At 35.7% G+C, this 26,187-nt stretch overlaps 1 protein-coding gene across 13 annotated transcripts in view; it reads right to left on the bottom strand.

The window, feature by feature from the left end:
- The window catches only part of Slc8a1 (solute carrier family 8 member A1), a 363,798-nt gene extending 338,203 nt beyond the window's left edge, over positions 1–25,595 (bottom strand). For 5 of the 13 annotated variants that reach the window (XM_048804486.1, XM_048804488.1, XM_048804494.1 and 2 more), the window contains exon 1: positions 25,419–25,595. In XM_048804486.1, the coding sequence (XP_048660443.1) occupies positions 25,419–25,449 (31 nt within the window). In that variant the 5' untranslated portion in view covers positions 25,450–25,595. The remainder of the gene's footprint in view (positions 1–25,418) is intronic. The other 8 variants (XM_048804487.1, XM_048804493.1, XM_048804489.1 and 5 more) reach the window with 3 other exon arrangements.
- Positions 25,596–26,187: the final 592 nt, after the last annotated feature.

Below are 26,187 nucleotides of genomic sequence, written 5' to 3'. Positions count from 1 at the left end.
ATATATATATATATATATATATATATATATATATATATATATATTACATATACCATAGGAGTATTATGAAGGTATATACATCTATAATGTGTTCTCACATGGTATCACAGGTTTTTTGTGTGTACATTTTTACTCAGTTGGTACAGAACTACTACAATCATTCTCCAAACACTTTAAAATTTTGCTGTCTGCTGTCTCATCATTCTTCAGAGCTCTTTTCCTTTAGGACACTTTCCTTGATTAACCACACCAGGTTGGCTCCCATGTTACGTACCTATATTTCTAGAAATAACACTCACCATAATTGTAATGAGTTAAAATTATAATGTGTATTTGAATTCTGGTTCTGCAATTGTGATATAAGATCTTCAAGGGCAGAGAAGGATCATCGTGATGTTCCTAGCACCGATCCTTGCACAAAATAGGTTTACCTGCATATGGCATGGCCCATGAATGAACTGAACAAAAATAATGGAGCATTTCCTTTTCATTTCTCTTAATTGGATAAATGATCTAATATTCTTAGTTTGATTTGTATCCATTTTTCTAGGCCAAACTACTATTATGCTTCATCTGAGATTGTCAATTTTATGTTTTAGGTACCTCAAGAATAATTATCTTTTACTTATTAAAAAAGTATCACCCATTATATATGAAGCTGAATTTTTCTTCATAATTTTTTATTCCTTTGATAACTTGCTACCTACAAGCAAATCAGATGATTCTAAATTATTTGGGTAGGCTGTACATTTGAAGATGTTATAGTACAAATTCCATTAGAAAAAAATTTTTCTTTAGTAACACACCTGGAAATTACTTGTCTGAAATGCTCTAAAAACTTTGATTCACCCTAGGTCATTCACTTCTTTGCAAGGAAGGGCAACCATTTGCCGTGTCTCTCAATTAATAGAAACTTCTTCTTACCCTGAACTCTTTCACACTCTCAGCTTCCTTTTGGGTTCCGGAATTGCCCTCTGAATGGGGTCATCAACTAAATATGACCTCTCTACATAGGAAGGAAGCTCTTAATGCCTCCTCAAATGAATTTAAACATCCATAGTTCTTTCACTTATTCTTCATTAAAGTTCTTACCAGATATTTTGTTTTATTGGTTATTTGTGTTTAGTTAACTCTTTAAAAATGTGGTGTCCAAACTGAGCACAGTCTTCCCCAGATGAATTTAGTTCTTTGAACAGTGGGAATTTTGCCTTAGATGAGTTTCACAAGGATCCTAGGATTCAATATTAACTCACTGGCATTTTGTCCTAAGATCACAAGGCATGATAAAAGCAGCATTTTCATTAAAATGTACCCCATACAACAGAAAAATAAATAGTTCAATAATTGGCTGAGACACTCTTCTATTTTATTAACTCATTTCCCTTCCCAAATGTCACTGAAAAACCAACCAATAGTCATGGTTTTGAATTATAATAAGTATCTCTTCCACACCTTCTCTACCTTAAAAGACTGACAATATAAAGAATTATATTTCTGCAAAGGTTTATAAACAAATTATCAATGAATTTATCAAAGCAATTTCTTCTGGGAAAATTCACTAGAGAAATAATATAGACTGAGAAAGAGAGCATTGAAACCCTCTGTTTCCTTCTGAGTATCAAATATGGTAGAACCTATTTCATCATGTCCCTAGATATTGATGCTTGATCAGATCATGTCTTCTGAAATACTATTCTACCATTGGATATATCCCTTTTTCCATTATGCTCCATAATGTCTTTTATATATATGCTGCTCTGTGTCTGATTTTTGAAACTGTATTTTTGGAAAATCCACGCCAAGTTAAAATTAGAAAAAAATGAATAGAAAATGTGAAAATATACCCAAAATATTATATTAATGAGATTTCTTATAAGGATTATCCTAATTTATTTCATGTGATAAAATACCCTTCAATGGTAATTGCACTGAATCATTTTTGAGAAGTTGCTACAAGTAAGCCAAGTTTTGCTAAATATCCACTTCATTTCTTCAGTTTTTCAATTAGCAACATGCATTTTGTGTAGGAACTATAGCTGACTGTAGAGTATCCAGTGGCCAATGGTGAAAAACATATTGATAGGTTTTTCTGAAGAGGGAAACTTTGAGATTAAAAAATACATAAGGTGTAGAAATCCATGCTACTAAATACTGACTTACCATTACTCAGATTTTTTCCCCTTCATATTTGAAAGTTTCAACCTTTAAGATACATTTCCCCCCTAATTATCCTAAAAATTGCATTAATTACAGAGGACAGGGGAGAGGAATATTTTACATTTCTCTTTCTGTTTTATGTCTCCAACTAAGAAGAGACTAGTTTGATTTCCTTTATAAAGTTGTTGTCTCAGAGTTTTTAATCACCTTAATAAAAAAAAAAAAAACTGCTCTCAGAAGCCAGCATGTAAAACTTTACTGCTCCCAGTTTTGGGGAAGATATCTGGATGTACTGACACAGCAGACAGAGGAGGGGAAATGTTAATGTGACTCAAAAGAGGAAACCAGCAGTTCAACTGAGATACTTCCTTAAAAATGAGCAAAACTGCCAACTCTCACTACTTGAATGTTTACTTTGACTCCAAGGAGAGGGAACAGGAGTAGAAGAAGCCCATTGCAGTGCCTGCTGACTCAGACTGGTTTTCCCACTGCTGCTAAGAAGGCATATCTGGGCTGCATAAATGAACGCACTTAAGGGCCAGCCGTGGCATTGAAATAGACCCTTGTGCTTAAGCCCATTTCCATGGTTCAGTAAGTAAATTGTTAATGGACAGATAACACCTTCTTAATCTCTGATACAACATCATGGAAAAACGATACAACTAGTTCCAGGGAAGGAAAATTTAAAAAAATAATAAGAAGTGAGGTTAAAAAATTTAAAACCAGCTGACTGCATATCTGCCTTTGAGTTTAGCATTAACTTGCAGAGAGGAATGAGTTTGTGAATTAAAAGTACTTCTTTTTTTTTTTTAAAGTACTTCTTTTAGGAGTGAGAGCAATTAAAGGGTAGAGATGGAAAGCTAGAGGTCTTTGTCCATAGGTGAAACGAGAGATGAAATGCCAGTCCAGCCCTTGTTAAGACCACAAGGGGGCCACCTTCTGTGGACAGGGAAAAGACAGACTGAAAGAAAGTGAAGGCTTTTTAAGCAAAATCCTCCTCTCTCTTCTCCCCCAAGCTTACTGAGGAAGCTGGCAAAAGACGATAAATGCCAGGGAATTGCCAGGAGATGAAATTTAGTAGTTCAGGCCCGTGTATATTCTCTTAGGATTGATTCTTGCCATCTTATTTCATAGAAGCGCAGGCAGATTCTCTTGAAACACGATTCCCAAGCTGCTGACTCTCAAGTTGTTTCTTCTTCTTTTTAAAATCTGTTCAGCACGTGGAAAGAATGAGCATGTTCCCTTTTAATTCTCAAAGGGAAGTCTCATATGACAGGGTACGTTTGAACAAAACCAACTGTGTGTGCGTGTGTGTGTGTGTGTGTGTGTGTGTTTAAAGTGACCAAAGGGGTGGAGGAGGAAACGAAAAGCAAACATTTTTGCACTAAGCCATTAATCTCATAATTCATATTTTGCTTTCCTCCCACTAGAAATCATCTTTATTTTTAAAGGTTACTTAAGTGCACATGAATTCTTTCCTTGTGTCATTTTAGTATTATGTACAATTGGATTTATTTACTTTGGTCTAAGATTTTTCCGAACTGTGCTCACGTCTTCAAATTCTGAATATCTTCACAGAATGTCTCCTCATCATAATATTTCAGGAAGCCTGGAGAGAGCACACAAAACGCTTTGTAACTGAGCCATCTTCTGCAGTGAGGGTGACTGTAGTGCTGTAAAGCCTACAGCCGTGGGTTGAAAGATGTTGGATTTGAAAGCACAAGATCTGTGCTGCCAGAGTCCCACAAAATAATCACAGTCACAATAAGGCTCTATCAGTAATAGCTTTCGTTTACTGAGCACTTCCTCTGTGTCAGTAGCAGCGTGAAATGCTTTGCAAACACTCTCATGCAACTATTGCATTGACTCTAGAAGGTTAGTAGAGTACAGACAGTTCCTTGAAGCCTAGAGAACTATAGAAACCTGCCTAAGGTGACACAGAACTATTAATTTATACCAGAAAACATATTTAGAAACATGGATGATCTGTTCAATTTCATTATATGCAAAACAAAGTCATACTCTTTATCAAAGTTTTTTTGTGCCTAAGTGGGATTACATGAATCTTACAAATCAAAAGCACGCAGGCAAAAGTATTTATGTTTTGGTGAACATGCCACATAGACCAGGTGTAGAAGGGGAAGTGCAGTCCTCACAAAGTCAAGTGCAAGGCAGAATAAAGGGAGAGGAACTTTTCCCAGGATCATGCCTCTGTGCCTTTGCACCAGCCTGAGAGTCTCTTCTCACTTTTTTCACATTTAACATTACCCCTAGAAAATAACAGAGCAGCTTTTTCTACACAGGTGGTAAGAGGACTTTGGCATACTGCAGGGAGGGGAAGAAGTGAAGACAATCCATTTCACTTTGGAATTAGAAAGTTAGTTGGAGGACAAAGGATGGAAGGCCAAAGAACAGACCCTGTTGATTCTCACTTGACACAGCCTCATTACTGGAGCTAGAGGCTTCAGCTGGATCAAAGACCATTAAATGACTTCTTGACAACCTTCCACAGAGTCACTCTGGGAATATGGGAAAGGATCAGAAGGTTTACTGGCAGAATTTCTGCATAGAAACAATCTCAAAATTTTGGCCAATAAAACACTTTTCTAAATCCCCAAGGAGCCAATGCAGTGCCATTTTATTAAAAAGACATTCCTCAGATTTTACAGCCCTATGTGAACTAAGGGAGCCCACTCACCCTCACATGATACCCTTCTAACATCTTTACATGGCGTCGATAAGTCTGCGTTAAACACCAAAAAAGGGTTTCCCCCCTCCATACCTAGGTACACTCATAAGAATTTTGATGACATTAAATATGTATAAGATTTCTCCACCAAGAAACTAGTGAGATTGCATGGATATTTTATTTATATTCAAGGAAAATATGCATCATCTAAACAACATCAATCACTTGGAATATGCAATCACATATTTATGAGGGCAGATGCGATGCGCTTGACTTTAAAACGTGTGGCTTATTGAAAAGCATGGAGACACAGCTTTTCGTTATTGTTTTAACCTTTGATTATTGATGTGAGTTCTAAACCAAAACTTTACTATTTCAGACATTAATAAGCACAGCATAATTTTGTCGTGAAGATTTCAGATCCTTTAGTTTTCATTTCCTACGCTCTAAATATTTGTTCTCCTAAAGTTTCCACTCTTAGGGAATGCAGAAACCATGTTTCTTTCCATATATATATGAGCATATTAATTTATTCAAGACTGATTAGAACCTACTAGATACCAAGCATTCCAATAAGTTTGAGGAAACAAAGATGAATGTTCTTTAGGTACTTAATGAGTCTTATATAAATTTAAAATTCTGTGTATATGCTAAAGATGCAATGTTGAATATAATATGTTAATGTTTTGAAGTGATTTATGGAGAGTGGTAAGGAGTAGTGAATTCACAACTATCTATTTATATAACCAGAGATGCCCAAGAATAAGTCTTTGATGTCAGCGTGGCAATGATATTGAATACAAGGTATTAATAACATCAGTGAAAACAAGCAAAAACCATAAAGCGCAGTAAAGCTTTATCACGACTGACATCCAGTTGGAACATATGGACAAAGATGCTTGTCACATTATTGAGAAACACATGTACTACATACAGCATAAAAAGATCTACTAATCAGGAACAATGGAGAATGAATTTATCTAATTGTTTCTCTAAACAATGTTTTCTCATATCTCAACCTGAAAACACTGCCCTTCACTATACCTCTTATGATATTTGTATTTTTTCAATATATACTGTGAAGAACCAATACAAAGTAGAATCTCCCTATGTACAAAGGATAATATCTTATAATCTTATCTGTTTTCTCTCATGAATAAAATTTAACAGTTGTGAAGCCTTAGGATGCCATCTAATTCAAGCTATTATTTTATACTCAAAGAAGCTTAGGTTCAGAAAATGCCATAAATGTGCCCAAGATCACAAAACTTAGATGTTGGAAAATCAATGCCAGACCCTAGTTTTCTTTCCTTGACAATGTAGCAGTCTTTCCCCATGTTACCTCTGTCAACGGACAGTCCATTCATGTCTGTAATGGGTTTTCCTCCTCCATTCTTCTCTCTCTCCAACCCTTTTATTTGATACTTGATACCATTTTCCCCTCCAGACATTGTTGCTTTAAAACATTTAAGGTCTTTAAGGTCAGACACGATCTTCCTGAATGTGTGCATCTACTCTCTTTTTCAGGTTTCTGCAATCACTACAAACCCATATTGGAATTATTAGGCCTAAGTTTTAATAACAACAGAAATGTGACAAGTTTGGTTGTCCCACTACCAGTTGGTGACTCATCCATCTAACTTGCATTTTCTTTTAGCTACCTGACATTTTTGAACTCAAGCCAAAACTACCTAACATTTTTTATCAAAACTTCAAATCCATAGGTTTTTGAAAAATCTCTCTAATGCAACTATTAACAATAAACTCTGAATTAAAAAGAGGAAACATGCTCACGAGAATTCGATTTTAGGATTAAATGAATTATACATATATAAAGTCAAAGGGATCTAGAGATTGTTTAGTTCCATCTTTCCTTTTTGCAGATATTCAGAAAAGTGTGTCAATCATTCATGGATTTGATTCTTGTCAGTTATTGAAAAAATGTGAATTTGAAGCAGCTGTTTCTCCCTCTTTGATGATCTTGGTTACATTCTAAGAAATCAAGTGACAACTTGTTTTCAGGTATTCTGCTTATATTCTTTCTCACCCACTATCTTCTTTGTCTGAAAATACTTATAACTAGTAAAGTCTGTATTACTTTTGTTAATTGGCTAATGAAGAAATAGAAACTGAAACTGAAGCAAAAAATCCTATTGCAGAGAGTTAAGCTTCTGTACTAAATTTGTCACTGTTAAATTTTATCACAAACACCAGGAATAAATAAAATTGAAAGCTATGTCTCAGTTGATGTACAAATTTTATGATTGTTTGTAGACATAATTAATGTTCTTGATAATATAAGCTGCCATTTTAATGATGGTTATCTGAGTCACTGAACATCATGGAAAGAGTAAAGACTTTAGTGCCAGGGAGATGTACATCCAAATTCTGATTTATCTATTTACAATGTAGTAACTCAACAAATGGGGTGATAATCATAATTGTTTTTATTATTCTGTCTTTGAAAGTAAAATGAATTCTGAGGAACAATCTATCCTATTTTACGTATGTAGGCGAAAAGAGAAGGATCTAAGTTCAAGATAAACTCTTAAAGAGTGTTTTTTTTGTCTTTCTCTAATTATGCATATATAATTTTTCATCAGATGATAATGAGTAGGAAAATTTATGCAAAAATGACAAGCAATATCAGGAACAAAAAGTGGGTGTAGGAGAAAGTCACAGATGTATCTGTTATTGAGTTAAAAATCAACATGTACAATGAGAAGCTTCTACAAAGTCAACTACCTTCTTACACAATTTTTGACTGTGAACTTTATATAACAAGAAGGCATCCTGGTGATTATAAAGTCCAAACCCCTCATCCCATAGAGAAAGAAGAGATCTGGAGAAGATCAGTATTTGCTTTTTGATGTGTGGCAGAATTGGAATTTGTAGCCATAACTTGAGTTTTGAGTGGTAGTTACCTTTTATTCTCCAGACATTGAACCTAATACCATTACTCTTCTTTATTGACAGGGTTATCCTTTATTATTAAAAGACTGTCAATGATTCAGTTGTTAGATTCCAGAGATTACTTGGCTTCCAAGCAATGGTGTCTTAACTTAGTTAAATAAAGCAGAGCTATTCAGGGGCTAGCTACATTTGAAGGACTCTTGGGAAAAGACTCTTAGCAGTTGTGGGGTACCCACCTCTCATTCATTATCATTGTCTCCTCACTGTCAGAAAAGACTTTGACTCTAAAAACCAGGAGAATACAAAACCAAAGTGAAACTTCAGATGCTATCTGAGCATATGGTTCTAGTACCTTTGAGAGGTCCACACAGCTCAAAATAAACAGATAAATTTGAGTTTAGTTAGTATGTCTGTTCATGCACAGTGAAAAACTGAGACAAATTTCCATATCCAAATGGGTGCAGTAGTCTAGTGAAGTCTGATGTTGTCTCATTAAGATTTATTTGTGAAAGTGTTACCCAAAAGGATTTCAAAATATCTGAAGAAAGTCATACTACTGTATGGCAAATACTTCAAAAAGTTGGGTCAAGATCTGAATAATGTTGCTATGAATGTTAGTGGATGTTTACAACCACTATGCATTGTTTTTGCCCTTAATAACCAGATAAACCAATGCTTGACTTTTAAATAAATTTATTCTCAGAATATATGTGAATATTGGAAAACAAAATCATTTAAAAGAGGATATTCATTTAAAAGAGAAATATTTCAATTATTCTTTCTTCTGTGTAAGTCCCTTCACTTTGAAACTAATGAAACTGGTAGGTTTGAGATTGGTAATTTTGGATAGCCTTACAATAAATAAGATATATATATTTTTAGTTGATAAGTCATCAAAGCCTACTCCTACTTTAAAGTATAAATGAATAATATTACAAAAAATATGTTTGTAATTTAATCAGGTGAACCTTAGAATGTACAAAACAAAAAAAAAATTCTTAAAATTAGCTTATCAGCATGGACCTAAATCAGGAAGGGACAGGTTATCTGTTTGGGGCATGTGAAAGACAAAAGAAAAACATAACTCCTTAGAATATTTTCCTTGAGTTTTTCATGCAATGACAATTGCTTTTACTCATTAGCTCTTTTATTATATAAACATTTATCAACCATATCCACTATATGCCAGCCACTGACAAATCCTACATATACAAAGATGTGTGAGATAAGTATATGCCCCTAAAGAGCTTAGAGTCTGAGAGAAAGGCAGAAAAATGTATGTTGATATTACAATTACAGAGATACCCTCAGTGCAGTGGGGGCATCAAGGGATAATGTCAATCAGAATTGGATAATGGAAAGCATGGTACAAGAGAGGGGACAGTTGTTATATGGAATCATAAAGCACAGCAGGTTAAAAGGGAGTAAAAGAGCAGAAAGAAGATATTGAACATGTGAGAGAAAGGATATCTGAGCCACTCTCGCTGGTACAGCAAACCACAAGTAGTATGGTATAGCTGGAACAAAAAATATTTATGGAGTGTCACTGAGAAATATACTTAGAGCTACAATTGACAATTCACAATGCTTGACAGGACTAAAATTTCAAGGGTCTACGATACCAAACTAATGATTTTGATTTTATCTTGAGAATTGTAGGAATTCATATAAAGACTTTATATAAGGGAGTGCCTGATCAAAATAGCGTTATATAACCAGATCACTTTGACAACAATGCGGAGAATAGTTGGGAGTGGACAGGCTGGATGCAGATTTCTCTTAGCATGTTATTGTATTTCTAGAAAAGACAGATGATAATGGATATGACAGAAAGTCAGGAGATATGAACTATACAATTTGGGACTGATTTGATGTCGTATGGATACATGAAGCCAAGGAAAAGACACTAAGTTGGTCAATGAATTATATAAACCAGAAATGTCAATTAAATGGATAGCAAAGATGATGAGTTTAATTTTGAAAATGTTGAACTTGAGTCTTTGGGTTTGCAGAAATGAGTTAGATAGCTGTGTATATGGGTTGGAGTGTGGGTAACAAACAAGAGGAAATTGGAGTGTAAGATAAAAAGTAAAGGCAAAAAATTTTGTTTTAAATTTGTTCTGATGCTTTGCACAAGTAAGGTGCAACCCAAATGTATAGAATATTTTAAAACAGAACCTTGAACCAAGCGCTATCTACAAGGAACTTTGGAAATTGCAATAGGAATCATAAGATTGAGATAAAGTAGCTAGTAGAGAGGAATTTTAATATTTTAACACAAAGAAAAGATAAATATTTCAGGTCATCACTTTGTTAATCACGCTCATCTGGCCACTACACGTTGTGTACATAACTTGAACTATTACATTGTACCCCATAAGTCTGTACAATCATTAGGTGTTGATAAAATTTTTTAAAAGGATGAAAATAAACAAATATAATTTTAATGTTCAAAATCAAGTCAGCCTAACTTTATAAATTTTAGGAATTAAAAACCAGTTGCACAGAGAAATGTTGTTGGCAAATGACTCCTGACTTTCACAAGGATATTTGACATAATTACACATAGGTGCTTTGGACCAAATGGAGACATGCAGACTGAATGATAATGCAATCAGATGAAACACCAACCATGTGCTCAAGGATTGCTGACACTGGATGGATCGTGGATCCTATGCAGCAAGGCTCTGACTGTGGCTTTGTTCAAATACTATAGCAGAGTTTTAGATGAAGATATGAAAAGCATTTTCACTACTTTTGCAATAGATTCAAAGCTGAAGGATGAAAACAGGCTGAATGGCATTTAAGATACAAAAAGCCAAAAACAAAAATAGAAGAAATTAAATAGAGGTGGCTCTCAAGATCCTGCACTTGGAGCTCTCAAGTACTTCTTGGCTTAGTTGTTCCTGTCAATTTTCTCAATGCACAAACTAATTAAATCATAAAATAGAAACTAGGGACACATTTAAATAAGAATTTTCAGACACTACTTATAAGCAGAAATTCACATACACTTGATAAAAAGAGCAACCGGGGCCATTGAGAAAGTTTGAGGTAAACATAAGACTCCTTGTATTCAGAGACTTCAGGGAATGCCAGGTGGAATAGGAATCCTAAGGACTAGAACCTACAATACCATAGAAAAAAGCCACCTTCCTCGGGTATCTCCATAATGCATTTGCCCATAGTGGAGTGGATGATAGCTTTGATTCTAGAGCCAGACTTCTCCAGTTTTACTACTAACTGAGTGATCTTGGACAGATTTACTTAGTAGCTTCCTAATTTTCCTCATCTGAATATGGGACAATAGGATTTAGCTCACATGGTTATTGTCAGGATTTAATGAGTTAATATATGTTAAAAAACACTGGTATAGAGGAATTGCTTTAAGTGCCAGTTTCCATTGTTTGTAGTAGTTACAGGAGAGTACAATACCCACCACACTTCCACTCCCCAAAGAAATATTAGATAGAATGAAGAGATTCAGAGGAGTACTCTTTAAGCAGCTTCAAAAAGCTTATAGGTCATTTGTGAACTGGTGATTGCAAGCTGGTAACACATTCTCAAAGTGTCCTGGTGGCAGGTTCACCCAGACAAGTCCCATGAAAATTTGGGATGAAGCCAGCTACAGGCAACATCTTCCATCCCAGGACCTATGACAATCCCCAGTTTTGTTATGTGACCAAACTGACTACATTTTTCCTTTCTGAGCTCATCTTCTTACCTTCATACTTTACTTTTCTGTATAGGGTACTGGCTTCATGTCAATGGCCGATTCAGAATAAGTTTTGTTCTTTGCCCACTGTCTTTGACTCTGATTCCTAGTCGTTGCAAGGGGAGATTGACAGGGTACAAAGAAGTCTTTGAGAATTTCCAGGCATTAAAAGTCCATAATATTATAAGCATAAAGTGAATATTGGATTTTCATGGAAATGGGAAAAGATAAAGACCAAGGGCATCATGGAGATTTTGCTAGCTGCTGAATCAGGGTGCCATTGTTTCTAAATTGCATTTATATATATATGCATATGTCACACGTGATCACATTGTACACTTTGAATAATACAGCAATATACAATCTTTATTTGTCAATCAAAATTTTTTAAAAATTGTGTTTTGGAGTTTCTCACACTGCTGACACATCTACCTAGCAATCTAACTAAAATTTCGATTTATTTATAAGAGTAGATTCACCCCTTCTACTCTCTCCCCGGAGCATAGCTTTCTCATACTGAGTTCTAAGAAAGGCTGGAGTCATAAGATACTAATTAGTGCTTTGAAAAAAAATAAAATCTGTGAAAAAATGACTTTGAGAGACACTGAATGACTAAATCAGTGTGAAGATATTCCCAAGGCAGATTAGTTCAGTAAAATTGCCCCAAATTCATTCAATAAAGAATCAGTTTACCTGAGCCATCTCTGGTTTATTCTTTCATAAAATTATTTTTAGCCTATTACCCATTAATATTTTATAAATCTAGTATGTGAAAGAATTTGAAATTATTAATATTAGCTGCCTTTCTTTGAACAACTACTCAGGACTCATTTGTTCTTGAAAACTGCCCTTTAATTAGTGCAAACCTATGTCCCAGCTTGCTGGGGACATTCCTAGTTCACTGATGTTGATCCATTGCAATTATTAACAACTCCTCTTTCACTCTCAAAAATATCCTTGTTCTGATGAACAATTATATAGATACTCAACACATAAGGTATTTATCCCTTGCTTCTCTTTTTTGGCTGGGGTGCGGGGTGTTTGCCTCTCTTCAGTCTACCCTGCCTACTCAAGCCAGAAAGAATTTTTTAAAATGTAAATTAGATTGTTTTGTTTCTTCACAGAAAATCCTCCAATGGTTTCCCAGCACCCTCAGAAAGAAGTCCCAGATGGAGTCTCATAAATCTAAGGGCCTCAAAGACCTAATGGATTAGCCTCTGGCTACATCTCTGATGCAATATTTTTAACATTGTTCTGCTTTTGGTCCAGCCACGCTGGGCTCCTGACAGTTCTAGAATCATACAGTGTGCCCCTACCTCAAGGCCTTTACTTTTGCTGTTTTAGCCCCGTGTCTGGGAACCACCTTTTCAATTATTCGCATGACTCATTTCCTTTCTTCAGTTCATTTTCTGCTCAAATTTATTTCTTTTAACCACCCTCTAATGTGATTTCCTTCCACTATCCTTCTGTATCTCCTTCCTTATTCTGCTTTACTTTGTATTTGGCTTGGATATTGAGTTGTATCTCTCACACCCCACACACATTAGCGCTCTGATTCTTTGTGATGTATGTATTCTCTTAATATAACATTTCTGCATAAATTAGCAAAATAGTTTAAAATAATCACACACACTTGCTGACTTCAGAATACTGACATTTTTAAGGAAGTTGCCAATTTTCATTTGGTATCTCCCTCAGTTCTAGATACTTTGATTGGCAAGAATTCTCTTTTGATGTGTGTGTAGTCTTTAGACAAATATGGATACAGTCTACCTACTTCACTTTGGGAAATGGAGCTATAATTGAATCAGACACTTAGAAGCAAAGCACTTTCTAGAAATCACCCAGTACAGCTTCCTAGTCAGATAGGAAAATATACCAAGAAAAACAAATGTTTTAAGTGCTTCAGGGGGTGGTCACATCTATTTTGGCTTGTGAATTATCTTGTTCTTTTGATAGTTCTAATTCCCCACATAGTAAAGATCTCAAATCCTAGCCCCTTCTCATCTACTACCAAGGTAAGACCTGACCAAAGCTTAGCAATAAGAGTACATAATCTTATGGCAATTATCAAGAATACAAACAACAATAAATGTTGGTGAGGATGAGGGGAAAAAGTTACACTCATGTATTGCTGGTGGGACTGCGATGCAACCAATATGGAAAGCACTATGGAGAGTCCTTGGAAAATTTGAAATGGAACCACCATTTGACCCAGCTATCCCACTCCTCGGTTTATATCCAAAGGACTTAAAATCAGCATATTACAGCGATGTAGCCACATCAATGTTTATAGCAGCTCAACTCATAATAACTAAACTAGGGAATCAACCTAGATGCCCTTCAACAGAAGAATGGATAAAAAAGTGATATATACATAATTTATATATATATATATGATAGAACATTACTCAGCCTTAAAGAAGAATGAAATTATGGCATTTTCTGGTAAATGGATGGAGCTGAAGAATATTATATTAAGTGAAATAAGCCAATCCCAAAACACCAAAGGCCAAATGTTTTCTCTGATATGCAATTGCTAATTCACAATGGTGGGGGGCTAGGGAAGAATAGAGTTACTTTAGGTAGAGGGGAGTGAAGGGAGGGAAGGAGGTATAAGGGTAGGAAAGACAGTTGAATGAATCAGAAATTATTACCCTATGTACATATATAACTATATCACCGGTGGGATTCTACATCATGTACAACCCGAAGAATGAAAAATTATACTTCTTTATATGTGATGATGAATCAAACTGCATTATACTGTCATGTATAACTAATTAAAACAAATTTTAAAAATCTAAAAAAAAAGAGTACATCATCTCCCCACCCCATGCAGATGCAAGGGTGGGTTTCAAACAGTGCTATGACCACCGAAACAAAGAAAATTTTTCTATTTTTCCTCTTTTATTTACTGTTCAAGATCTTTCTATAAAGCATCAAAATTATCTTGGTCATCTCTAAATATTGCCCTAATATCATTTTCAAAATAAAGTCTCTCCTTTCCATCTGTTATCATTAGATATATGGTGTCCCCACAAAAACTCATGTCTGAGACAATGCAAGAAAGTTTAGAGATGAAAGATTGGATTATAAGAAGTTTAACATAATCACTGCATTGGTCTCCTGATAGAAAAACTTGGTGGTAACTTCAGGCAGGTAGGGTGTGACTGGAGGTGTGACTAGGGAATCAACTAGGGAATCAATATATGCCTTTGGGATATATATTTTGTCCTTGCTGAATGGAGCTGATTATGTTCTTTTTTAAAAATTGCTTTTATTTTTTAAATACATGACAGCAGAATGCATCACAATTCTTGTTATACATATAGAACACAATTTTTCATATCTCTGTTTGTATATAAAGTATGTTCATGCCAATTCATGTCTTCATCCATGTACTTTGGATAATGATGACCATCACATTCCACCATCATTTCTAACCCCCTGCCCCTCCCTTCCCTCCCACTCCTCCTCTGCCCTATCTAGAGTTCATCTATTCCTCCCGTGTGGGCCGGATCATGTTCTAAGCTGCCTTCCTCCACTACACCCTTCTGCCATGGTGTTCCGCCCCATCCCAAGCCGTCAAGCTGTCTTTGGTCTGAGACCTCTGAAATCATGAGCCTCCAAATAAACTTTCCATCCTTAAAAATGTTCTTGTCCGGTCTTTTGGTCACAGCAGCAAAAAAGCTGACTGAAACATCATCCATGTCTATACCCCAATAAGACTGTGATTTGTTTTATTTAGTCCATTCTAGGAAAATGAATATAGAAAAGCAAATAAAATAAATAAAATCCTGGAAATCAATATTCTATTGAATTTATAGTCATTTAAAAACTTTTTCTAGAAAAATTCTATATGGTTTGTCTTTCCAGTGTTCCATCCCTTCATCTGACCCACTGCAGGGCAAAACCGCTGTAGCCTGACCACTTCCCTCCTAGTCTCTGTGCTGCTATTCAGTTATCAACCTCTGCAATTGTCTTTGAAAACTGTACAACCTGGAATTTTATTAATAATTACTTGATGGTATGTCCTAAGGCTATATCTTAGCCATCATTTTATATACCAAAAGGCAATATTCAGAATTTAGAAGATGTTTAATAAATGCTTGCTGAATGAATAAGACCTAATATTTATTGAACAATTACTATGTGATAGGAACTAAACATAATATATACTTTATCTTATTGTTTCTTACTATGAGAAAAAATAACATTTTAATATTGTTTTCTCTATTCTTTTAGTACAAGTACGGAGATTTGTTAGAGTGAGGACTTTCAGCTAGGTGATAAATGCACTCCAGGTAATAAATGCATTACCTAGAGTGAGTGAAAATATTCATTTACTCACTCAGTTTTTCATCAACATTTATTATTTATTTGGGGTCAGAAAATGGTAGTTGATATGCAAGATTAAGGGGGATGCCACAAGTCTGCCTATTCTCATAGTTAGAACACTTCCATGGTTCTCCTTCACCACCCTTATTCCCCTATCACTGGCTTGGCACCAAATCTCCAAATTCTTAACAAGATATGGGAGATGTTCTCATTATTGCTTCCATGACTGTCTCACATGTAAAGCTTGAGCAACTCAGAACACTAATAGAGCCAGGCACAGTGGTGTGCTCCTTTAATCCCAGCAATTTAGAGTTTTCCATGTGTAATTCAGAGACTTTCTCTTTCCTCCAGATTTTGCATATTCTTCTGCCTCTACCCACATCTCCACAGGCCTGTGTTATTTATTCTTTCTCATAGTTTTCTTCAAACTAACTTGCAACAGTCTATTTATGTGATTCTATTGTTCAGGACTGTCTCCTAGTACTCAGTATAGCTTCAGGTACTCAGTATCGTTTGGTACAGTGGGGGTTTTGCACAATATATTGTTGTGACACACTGGCAGAGTTAGTGCCCTGAGAACACAATAAAAAGCATACCCATGCATACCTACAAATACATACACTTATCTTCTGTTAGAGTCTGTAAACAAGTCAAAATAACACCTGGCATTTTGCCAGGGGAATGTTAGAGTTCGTAAACAAGTCTGGATGGTGCCTGGCAAAATGCCAGAGGGAGTGGTTTGAGAAATAACAAAAGCGAGCCATTAAGTGTGGAGATTCCTGATTGGTTGACTGCTGTATCTAGTTTATGTTAATTAGATAAGCTGTGTGGAATGTATAAATACTGCTCCTGTCCTGCAATAAACGGCTCCTACTCCTGCTGTATCAACGTACACAAGTTATTCGTCACCCTCCGCTTATTTTGCCCAGCCAGCCGGGCTGCGGCAGATGGTGGCCCGTTACGGGGAGCCCCGGGACACTCGGGGGTGAGTGACGAAAAAAGGCTGCCCGTCCATAGATAGGACGGGAGCAAATCTGCTCGTCCCTAGGCAGATAGGGCGAGAGGAAAAATGACCATTTCGAGAAAATGGAGAAGATTGATACAGTATGTTTGTGTCTTGTTTTGTCTCAGTGTATTGTATTGTCTTTGTGATGAAAATATGGAAGGGGTGAGAAGTAAATTACTAAGGGAAGAAGGCACCCCAGTGGAACCAAGAATAGTTAGGGCATGTGTTGATAAGAGCCCAGGAACTCTAGTCAGAAAGAAAAAGAAAGTTCAGAAGAAGAAGGATTATCAGGAAAAAAGTTGCAGCAAAAGGCTATTACTAAATACTTTTCGTTACCGGAGGGTGCGTGAAGCGGAGAGGCGGCTGCCGAGTGTGCAAGCCGGTCACAGCGCAGCAAGGATTTTCCAAGAGGCGGCGGCGACTGGCCCTTCCCCGCCTCCTGGCCGGGGAGCTGGCTCTTCCACTGCCGCGAGCCCAAATCTAGACCTGACCTGGAGGCACAGTCTCGCAGGCTCTTGCTCCCTGTGCCCAGTAGCAGTTTGAGTCCGGGACACTCCCCAGGGCCATCTGGGGCTGCCCAGGCACTACAGCCAGCAGAAGACGCTACTGGTGTCCCTGATGTTTGGTCATTTTCAATGCCAATAACTAAGCTACAATGGTTCTCCCACACCTGGAAGCTGATGAGTAATGAGCACTATTAATGCTTATTTCAAATGCAAAAAAACCTTGAGATAATGTACTAAATTGTTCAGAAGGTTGTTTTCTTAGTAGAATGCTACAGGATTTTCTTTAGCCATCCGGAGTTCCTGCCTTCGTCCCAGTGCCGGTAAAGACGAGGGTGGAAGAATTTCCAGTGTTGCTGAGAACCGGACAAAACTTTGGCTGAGAAACGGACGAGACTTCGGAGCTGTTGCTGTTTCTGCTGCTACAGCTTAGGCTAGCTGCCTGCAGAACTTACCTGGACTGTGATTTAAGCTAGCTGCCTGCAGAACTTACCTGGACTGTGATTTACCTGGACTGTGAGTTAATCTATTGAGACACTGCTTTACCTGGACTGAGACAACAAAATGTAATCTATAACAAATTGTAACTCGGTATCTTTGCAAACAGTGTCATTGCTGGTATAATTTTTCCAAGGGCTTCTTGCATGGAGCCATCAATTGGCTTGGTATTGTGGCATTTTGTATCCTCCCTTTCTGTTTGTAGCAGGTTATTTATGGTGTTTCTGTAAAAACCACTATGGTCGTTATTTAAATTAAACAAAAGGGGGAAATGTTAGAGTCTGTAAACAAGTCAAAATAACACCTGGCATTTTGCCAGGGGAATGTTAGAGTTCGTAAACAAGTCTGGATGGTGCCTGGCAAAATGCCAGAGGGAGTGGTTTGAGAAGTAACAAAAGCGAGCCATTAAGTGTGGAGATTCCTGATTGGTTGACTGCTGTATCTAGTTTATGTTAATTAGATAAGCTGTGTGGAATGTATAAATACTGCTCCTGTCCTGCAATAAACGGCTCCTACTCCTGCTGTATCAACGTACACAAGTTATTCGTCACCCCCCGGTTATTTTGCTGCAGCCGGACTGCGGCAATCTTCTACAGTAATCTCAATCTACTTGGTTTGTACAGTTATCATCTCCCACAAAACAACAAAAATAATATTCAAAAAACTTTTCTATTCTATTAGAACACCTATGGATATATATGAAATATTGGTGTTAAAGATGTCAATGGAGCTTAATGGACATTCTATAAACTATGCATTTTCTATTCATTTCACATATACAGTCATTAAATAGCCTGTCCTACATGTTCAAACCACAAATCTGTGTCAAATTATTATTTATTTGAGAGAGAGCATTAATTTCAAGATAGCCCTTTTCAGAAGATCTTGCCACTATTGAATGGCAACTACAGTTCATCATATGTGTTAACTCTCGTCAATTGGTGCTGGGTACCAGCAACACTTTACTGACAGTGATTTTGTGTCTCATCTGGGCTCATCAATGAAGATGACATGATTGATATCTGACATGGGTGCTATGAGATTAGGGAGCACAGTGTTTCAGCTGCCCCTTGACTGGACTCTAAATCATTGTTTAACATTTCAAGGTCATACTCAGATTACTTTTCTGCAGAATTTCTTACAGTTAGTAATATGTAAGCATGCCTTCCACATATCTGAGATGGGGAGTACTTCTATGCAATATTTTCTTGATCCTGAGATCCTTTATTTTACCAAACTTATAGATGAAAAACTTGTTCTCAGACCATATTTGGGGAAATGTAGTTTGGAGATCTGTTTCCTACTATGTAATGAATATTTAGTGTATATTCCTTGGAAAATAGATAATTCTATCAAGTGATTTAGTTGTATGTTATTTTAGGTGTACTCAAAAGGTTTATTGACAGGGGACAAAAGAGCTTTGGAACAAATATTCATTGTGTTATTCACTTAGTCTGTGTTCCCCAAAAGAGCATGGGATTTTACCTTGGCTCTGAGATATATATTGAATTTAAGTATGTAAAAGTTGCTAAAATTTAGGTTTTTTTAATAATGCAACTTTGGGTGTATCTTTCATATACTTTGTTTTTATTTTTCAATGTTTTGTATTGCTCAGGAAGGTATGCGATATAAATTACTACAGTAGTTTACTATTTATTTGGCTGTTGAAATATCAGCTGTTGTTTGCTGATAATATTTAAATATAAAGCTTGTCAAGGTCAATAGGTATATGAGACCTCAAAGAACTCCATTTTTTTTTGTTGTTGTTGTTGAAATCTTTAATCTTATTATTTGCTTTTCCTTTCGCCTGGCTGTTTTGCAGTAGCTATTTAACTTTGTAAGGCAAAAGAATATTTAAATCAATGGTAGCAAAATTATCTCTGGGGAAACAATATAATAAGTGATCTTGAATGTGTGGTGAAGTAAAAATAGAGTGTTAGAAGGTGAGTTTGACTTTTATTGCTCTGAACATGCATGATAAAAATAATAGAAAAGAGGAAAGCATTCATTATATTCTTGCAAAATGAGGTGACCAAATTCTCTATAATTTGCACTGCCTTAGTTTAAATATATTTCATTATAATTTTCATGAAACTAAACGCACGGCACAATATTGGAGAAAATTGTACATTAGATTCCCAAAGGTCCTATGTCTATAAGCATAATCTAAGTGTAGGTTGAATGCCAAGTGGGTCTCTTGTTCTTCATTTTAGATTTATGAATTGGAATTTAAATGGTATTTAACATGTATGTGGGATGAGTTTTTGAATACAATAGTTTCATTTAAATGATTCTTATCTCATTTCTCATTTTTATCCAAATCCTCTTTGCTATGCAACCTTGAAGAGTGGTGAAAAGGGTGTTAAAAATTTCAATACATATTTATTGAAAGATAGGTAATATGATAGAGGGGTAAGGATGGAATATAGTCACAAAATAATAATTTAACCTCTCTTTCTGAAGAAAGTCACTACTCAACAATGGTAACTACTCAACAATTTAGAAATATTTATTTTTAAAGAGAAGTTAATGCTATTATTTAGTTGGTATTTAAAATGGTTTGTTTATTCCTTAAACATATACAACTAAATGAAGAGTAATCCGAACGAATAACATTGTTTTGTTCGTACTTCTTTCTAGCACCATACTGAAATTTTCACACATGAATTTTGTTATTTGTTCCCATTTCTAAAATGTCAGGAAATACTTGTTGGATGGTGTAACACAGAGGCTAAGCACAGGCTTCAAATTCAGCCTTCTCTGCTTACTAACCCTGTGATCTTGGCATATTATTTAACCTTTCTGTGTATCAGTGTCTCCATCAGTAAAATGGGTAATTATCTCACAAGATAATTGCCAGCATTAATAAATTAATACACATTGCTTGCTTAGAAGTACACTTAGAAAACAGAAAGAGCTCAACATGTAACAGGAGAATTTTTTTTGGTAAGGACATAGTTTTTTGAACAGCATGGCAGTAAATAGCTTAGTTGATGAATCTTAGGATTTTAGCTTAAGAACAACCAAAGTCATTTTGTTTCACAGAATACATTTTATGCATATGGCTAAAGAAATGAATATTTCTTTATATTTCATGTGGCCACATGAAGATTAGAAATAATTTATTAAAATTATGTTTTTTACATTTAATTCAATAACAGCTTGCAATTGGTAATAGTTCATAATGTGATTTATTATATGACTGTGTCTTGTTTCTTAGAGGGCAAGGGTTAAACACACTAAGAGACTGAAGTTACAATTATTATTGTCCATTATCATTATTAATTGGCATCTTATACATAGATGCTGGGTAAATATTCAATAGATTCTTCTATCTCATTTACTTAAAACACACTTTTTTTTTTCCAGAAAATAATTGAAGATGTTTTGTGTTAAGGAATTTTTTTCTTTTTGATAGAAACTCATTTGATTTTAATATTGATTACAAGGATGATGTCATCATTAATTGGTTATTATACTAAACTCTTTATTTGCATTTCTCCACTTAATCCCTTCAACATGGGTCATTTCCCTGGCCTCTACTCACTGACTTGAGCAGTCTCTACTAGCATTTATTTCAGAACCTTCTTTGCAGGGTGTTGACTCAGTCTTCATCTCCTACTTAATAGAAGAAGTCTGCTCTGGACGGTGTATACCCTCTTAGAATTTTGTCTAGTGTTAGTTTTTAATTCGTATATTTTGATATGCAGTAAATGAATATATCTTCTGCACAAAATCATACACTATCTTACCAAATTCCTAGGTACTTACTAAGAAGGTATGAGGCAAAAAAAAAAAATCTCTTTTTTAAGAGAAACATTACATTTTGTAGAAAACTGTTGCTATCCAAAACTAGTAGGTCCTTTGGGGATGGCTATTTGATGATTTGCTAATCAATATAAAATTTTATTTAGCAACTATAATTAACAGCCATAATATCACATACATACATTTTACACTTTTTAATAATTGTGGCTAGCATTCACATAGGATTCAGGCCAAGGACTATAAATGATTATCAGATACCCATTTCCTTGACAGGGAAAACTTTAAAAATGTGGAAACTTTTAAATAGGAATCCCCTATGAGCAAAGAAATATCCTTTATTTAATGACCATCAGTAATCAGAAATAACATTTCTGAGTAAAAATACTTATATATTTATTTATTATTTTTGTAACCTTCAGTTGTGGGTCTTTTAGTTTTCCCTGTTAAACATAAATAAACTGGTTACCATTTTTTTTTATTGTGAAATGAAACTGAGTCTCGCTATTGACTGCACATTGGAATTTCATGAGGTAGATTAAAAAAATAAACTACTATTGTCTAGACCCCATAAGCTAGTTCATCAGGGGTGCAGTTGGTAATCACCTCTCCTAAGTGATTTTAATGTGCAGACAGAGTTGAGATACATGGTTCATTTCAGGAGAAGTCAACAGGATATGAAAAGCCATTTTTCACTCAACAACACTAAATGCCATCTGAAATTGTTTACATTTCCCTACTTTATAATACCATAAAAAATACCTTCAACAATTCTCTGATATGCAATTTTCTTGTAATACCTTGTTGTGAAACTTGGAAGTATGGAACTTTAAGATTAAGAATTTGAAAGAGGTTCTGCTTCTGTGGATCAATTCTGATTAGAATACCAGGTGATCTGGATTCTGGGGCTCCTCCAACTTATTTTGATTGACCTTGGGGAAACATATGGCCTTTTTGGTCTTCGAATTCCTCCCTAGGACATTCCCCTAGTCCCAGGCCTTTTATAAATATATAATATATTATATATTTATAAATGGACAAAATATCTTTATTTTGTTTATTTATTTTTATGTGGTCCTCACATGTGCAAGGCAAGCACTCTGCCACAACCCCAGCTCCTTTTGTAACATTTTTAAGTTCTGTCTAGGACAACTCAATGTCATTGTTTTAAATAACCCGAGAAAGGGTATTTTTTTTTTAACAGAATAACCCCCAATGGTATCTTTTCTTTAAAACTTAATGACCTTTCCTATGGGCCAAATTTTTCATGCTGCCAGAAAAGGAAATACCTATTCTTCCTTTCATATAAACTCTCCTAACATTCAGAAATATTGTCTCCCTTTAAAGCCCCTGAAAAGTTCTTTTTCCTCTTAATCATTGTATTCTAATAGACCAGGGCACAGACAATCTAGTTTGATCCCATTAAGTAGAAAGAAACTTCAAAATTGTGCTCCATGCCATTTGGACAAATTTCAACTTCTCTGTTAACCACCATGAATTAGCTTCATACCTCAGCTGACTATAACATAGAGCATCAAAGCCATTTGGCTCTCACATAAGACTGCCAGCACTTCCAGTTCTCCTCTCTAACTAAGCATGATCTCAGGATTTTGTACATGTATAGTCATCATTGCCGAGTGCTTAAGAAGTCACAAGTCAAGAGGGCAAGCGGCTTGACTGCCATTAATTTTCTTCCAAAAATGTTAACATATGATACATAAAAATAGCAGTAAGTCATTTTCTATTACTTACATTCTGCCTTTCAAATTTGCTTGCTAAAGAGAAACAGAGCAGACATTGCTCATGAAGGCTGCACACTTGAAATGGACTTGGCAGTCAGCAAATGAGAAAACAGTACATGGTGACATGTATGCATTGCATCTGTTCACAAATACGAGTGGCATCGTTTATATGAACCTTTTACATATTGAAAATTGCAAAGACTCCTGCTGTGCTGTTCCTTTTGGGAAGCCGGCTGGTATGTAGTGTTTAATTAAGTATTTTAAAACCATCCTTTTGTAGGCCTGTTCCACTTTAGCTAAAGTTATGACAGCTTGTCTCTGTTAGTTTAAAAAAAGAAGGCATAGTTTATTTCCCTCTCTCTCTCCTTCTCTCTTTCTCTCTCTCAGATCCAGGATATTAGTATTTTTCAGTGAAGTAAAATAGTCTATTTTAGAAATGTAGAAAGGGTAAGTTTAACTGTGCTGTCAATTTAACACAGTACCAATGTAAATAGATATATAGAAGAATAATTTGATGTGAAATCTGTCTTTTAGTATAATAATAATTTTAATAATGATGCTGCATTATTGTTGAAACAAAACTGTATTTTCTCTTTTTCTGCCACCTTTTTAGTGTAATGGAACATTCACGGTTGGGAAGAAGTCACCACATAAGTAGTCATTTTCTCTATATCCATTAATCCTTTCCCAGGTATCTCATTCATCCAGCAAACATCTCCTTGGTTAGTATTACAAACTACTTTTGTTCTTTTCTTACACTTTTTTATTCATCCTTTTCCACATCATGTTTGTCATGGGGAAAGACAATCACATTTACTATTTCTTTCCCTCCTCACCCCCCAGCTTAAGCTCTATTATAAAATTGAAAACTAAATGAAAAGTCACTTCACGTTGCACTCAAATTATACACCTAATATTCTCAACAAGGTAAATCTTAAGTCTAAATTCCATTATCTAGTGTAAGAACTATTTTAATTCAATCTTGGGAAAATACGCATATTTTATAGATATGACCTATAATTTTTTTCCCCCTGACTTTTGTGTTTGGCAGATGTTCGCAAACTTTGTTCACAATTGTAATGGAGCTGCTTTCATTATTTAATAACTACAATTTGGGAATTATCTGGAATAACATCTCAAAGTGAAATTGATATGACTTAGCTGGGTTAGCCAGGGTTCTAGGAAATAGAGAATAGTCACATAGCTGTTGATGCTGTTCTTTATACCCATCCCTTTACCTCAGATTTTTGAGATATATAACTTAGGCTATTTTGCCAGAATCTACTATTTCTATACTGGTCACTGATAGCAAAGTGATAATAATTTGGGGGAACAATTTTCCTCAAGTTCCTAAAATTTTAGTCATTCACAACAAAGAAAGAAAGAAAGAAAGAAAGAAAGAAAGAAAGAAAGAAAGAAAGAAAGAAAGAAAGAAAGACAAACTTCTAAAGGTACTCAGAAAATCCAGGGTTTACAGCTGGTTTCAGCAACTTCAACTTGCGCAAGACCCCATGTTTGTGAAAACAACCCAAGAATCTTTGAACAGGATGTAATCAACCTCTGAGCTGCTGAGAAACATTGCAAACATGACTTCAGCTGCCAAAAATAATAATGTCGTTTGCGAGCAGCTCTTCCTATATCTAAGGAAGAACTAACCACACGTGTGAGTTTTTGCTGGCTTAGGAAGAAGGAACAAGGAAAATGACAAATCCCACCCACCCCACCCTAAAATGCGCAGGGAGTATCAGAATCCTGTGGGAAGCTGTGGCCCATTCCAAAAGGTGCTGGCAATGTTGAGGAAGACTCATATCCACAAAATTCCAAATGGTAAGTGACCCAGGACAAAGGGATTTTATTTGGCAGCTAATCTGTGTTGTCACTTTCCCTGCATAGCCAAGATGCACTGTCTTGTGAAGGCAGAGCTGTTAAATACCTCTTAGTCAACAGTCCCGACCCAAATCTTCCTTTTTTTTTTTTTTCTTTTTTAAATTTTATCTGGCATCTTCCCTTAAAGAATCCTCAGGGTTCTGAAGGGAATATTCACAAATAATCCTTTAGATAAGTTTCATCACAAAAGCCCTGCACCTACCTCTGTCAAGTCTTAGCTGCTCAGTCTGCATGGGCTGGATGTGAAAAAAGATCCGGTGTGATGGCTTCTCCAAATTTACCAGAAAGGACGGACCTGGGATGCTTGTCCTTTAAGTGTCTCTAAGCATGGTTTGCATAGCTGGATCTCAGCTTATCTGTGCCTTTCGGCTTTCGCTTCCATACATGGATCTGTTCCCAACAGTAACTCCAAGCTGTCGAAAAGAAGCTATCTGGCAGCTCTCCGCTTCATCCAACACATGGATGATAAAAATACACATATAGAGATCTTTCCAGCCAGACCCATTCCCTACCCCGTGATCCTGCCACTATGTGTTTTTGCAAATACACTTTGGAGATTGGCATTTCTACTCTCCAGATTTTAGGAGCACAGCCAATTTCTACCTCATTTCCACATAAAGCTTTTAGGGTGTGGGTTTGTTTAGATTTAGGAAAATAGAGACATAGCTATGGTTCATTCTTGAATCTTTTAGTAATAGGATGTTTATGGGACCTGAGAAATGTTTAGTGAATGAATCAATTTGTAGATGAATGGCTGAACAAATGGGTAACATTGTATGTGAATGAATAAATGTATGCGGAATGTATTTATTTAATTGGGAATGGTTGTTAACACCCTATGTCATTTGTCTTAAAGAAAAAAGTAGCAGAGGGTCAAAGTAATCAAGATCTGTAACAGAGGAGAGGCAGGTTCTTACTTAAACAGCTTCTTGTTGAGGCTACTGTGTGAATCCCATTAAGCTATTCTCTAG

The sequence above is a fragment of the Marmota marmota genome, unplaced genomic scaffold (assembly GCF_001458135.2).
Source record: "Marmota marmota marmota unplaced genomic scaffold, marMar, whole genome shotgun sequence".
Classification (NCBI taxonomy): domain Eukaryota; kingdom Metazoa; phylum Chordata; class Mammalia; order Rodentia; family Sciuridae; genus Marmota; species Marmota marmota.
Note: the sequence above shows the minus strand (reverse complement) of the source record. Positions and strands in the feature narration are given on the sequence as shown.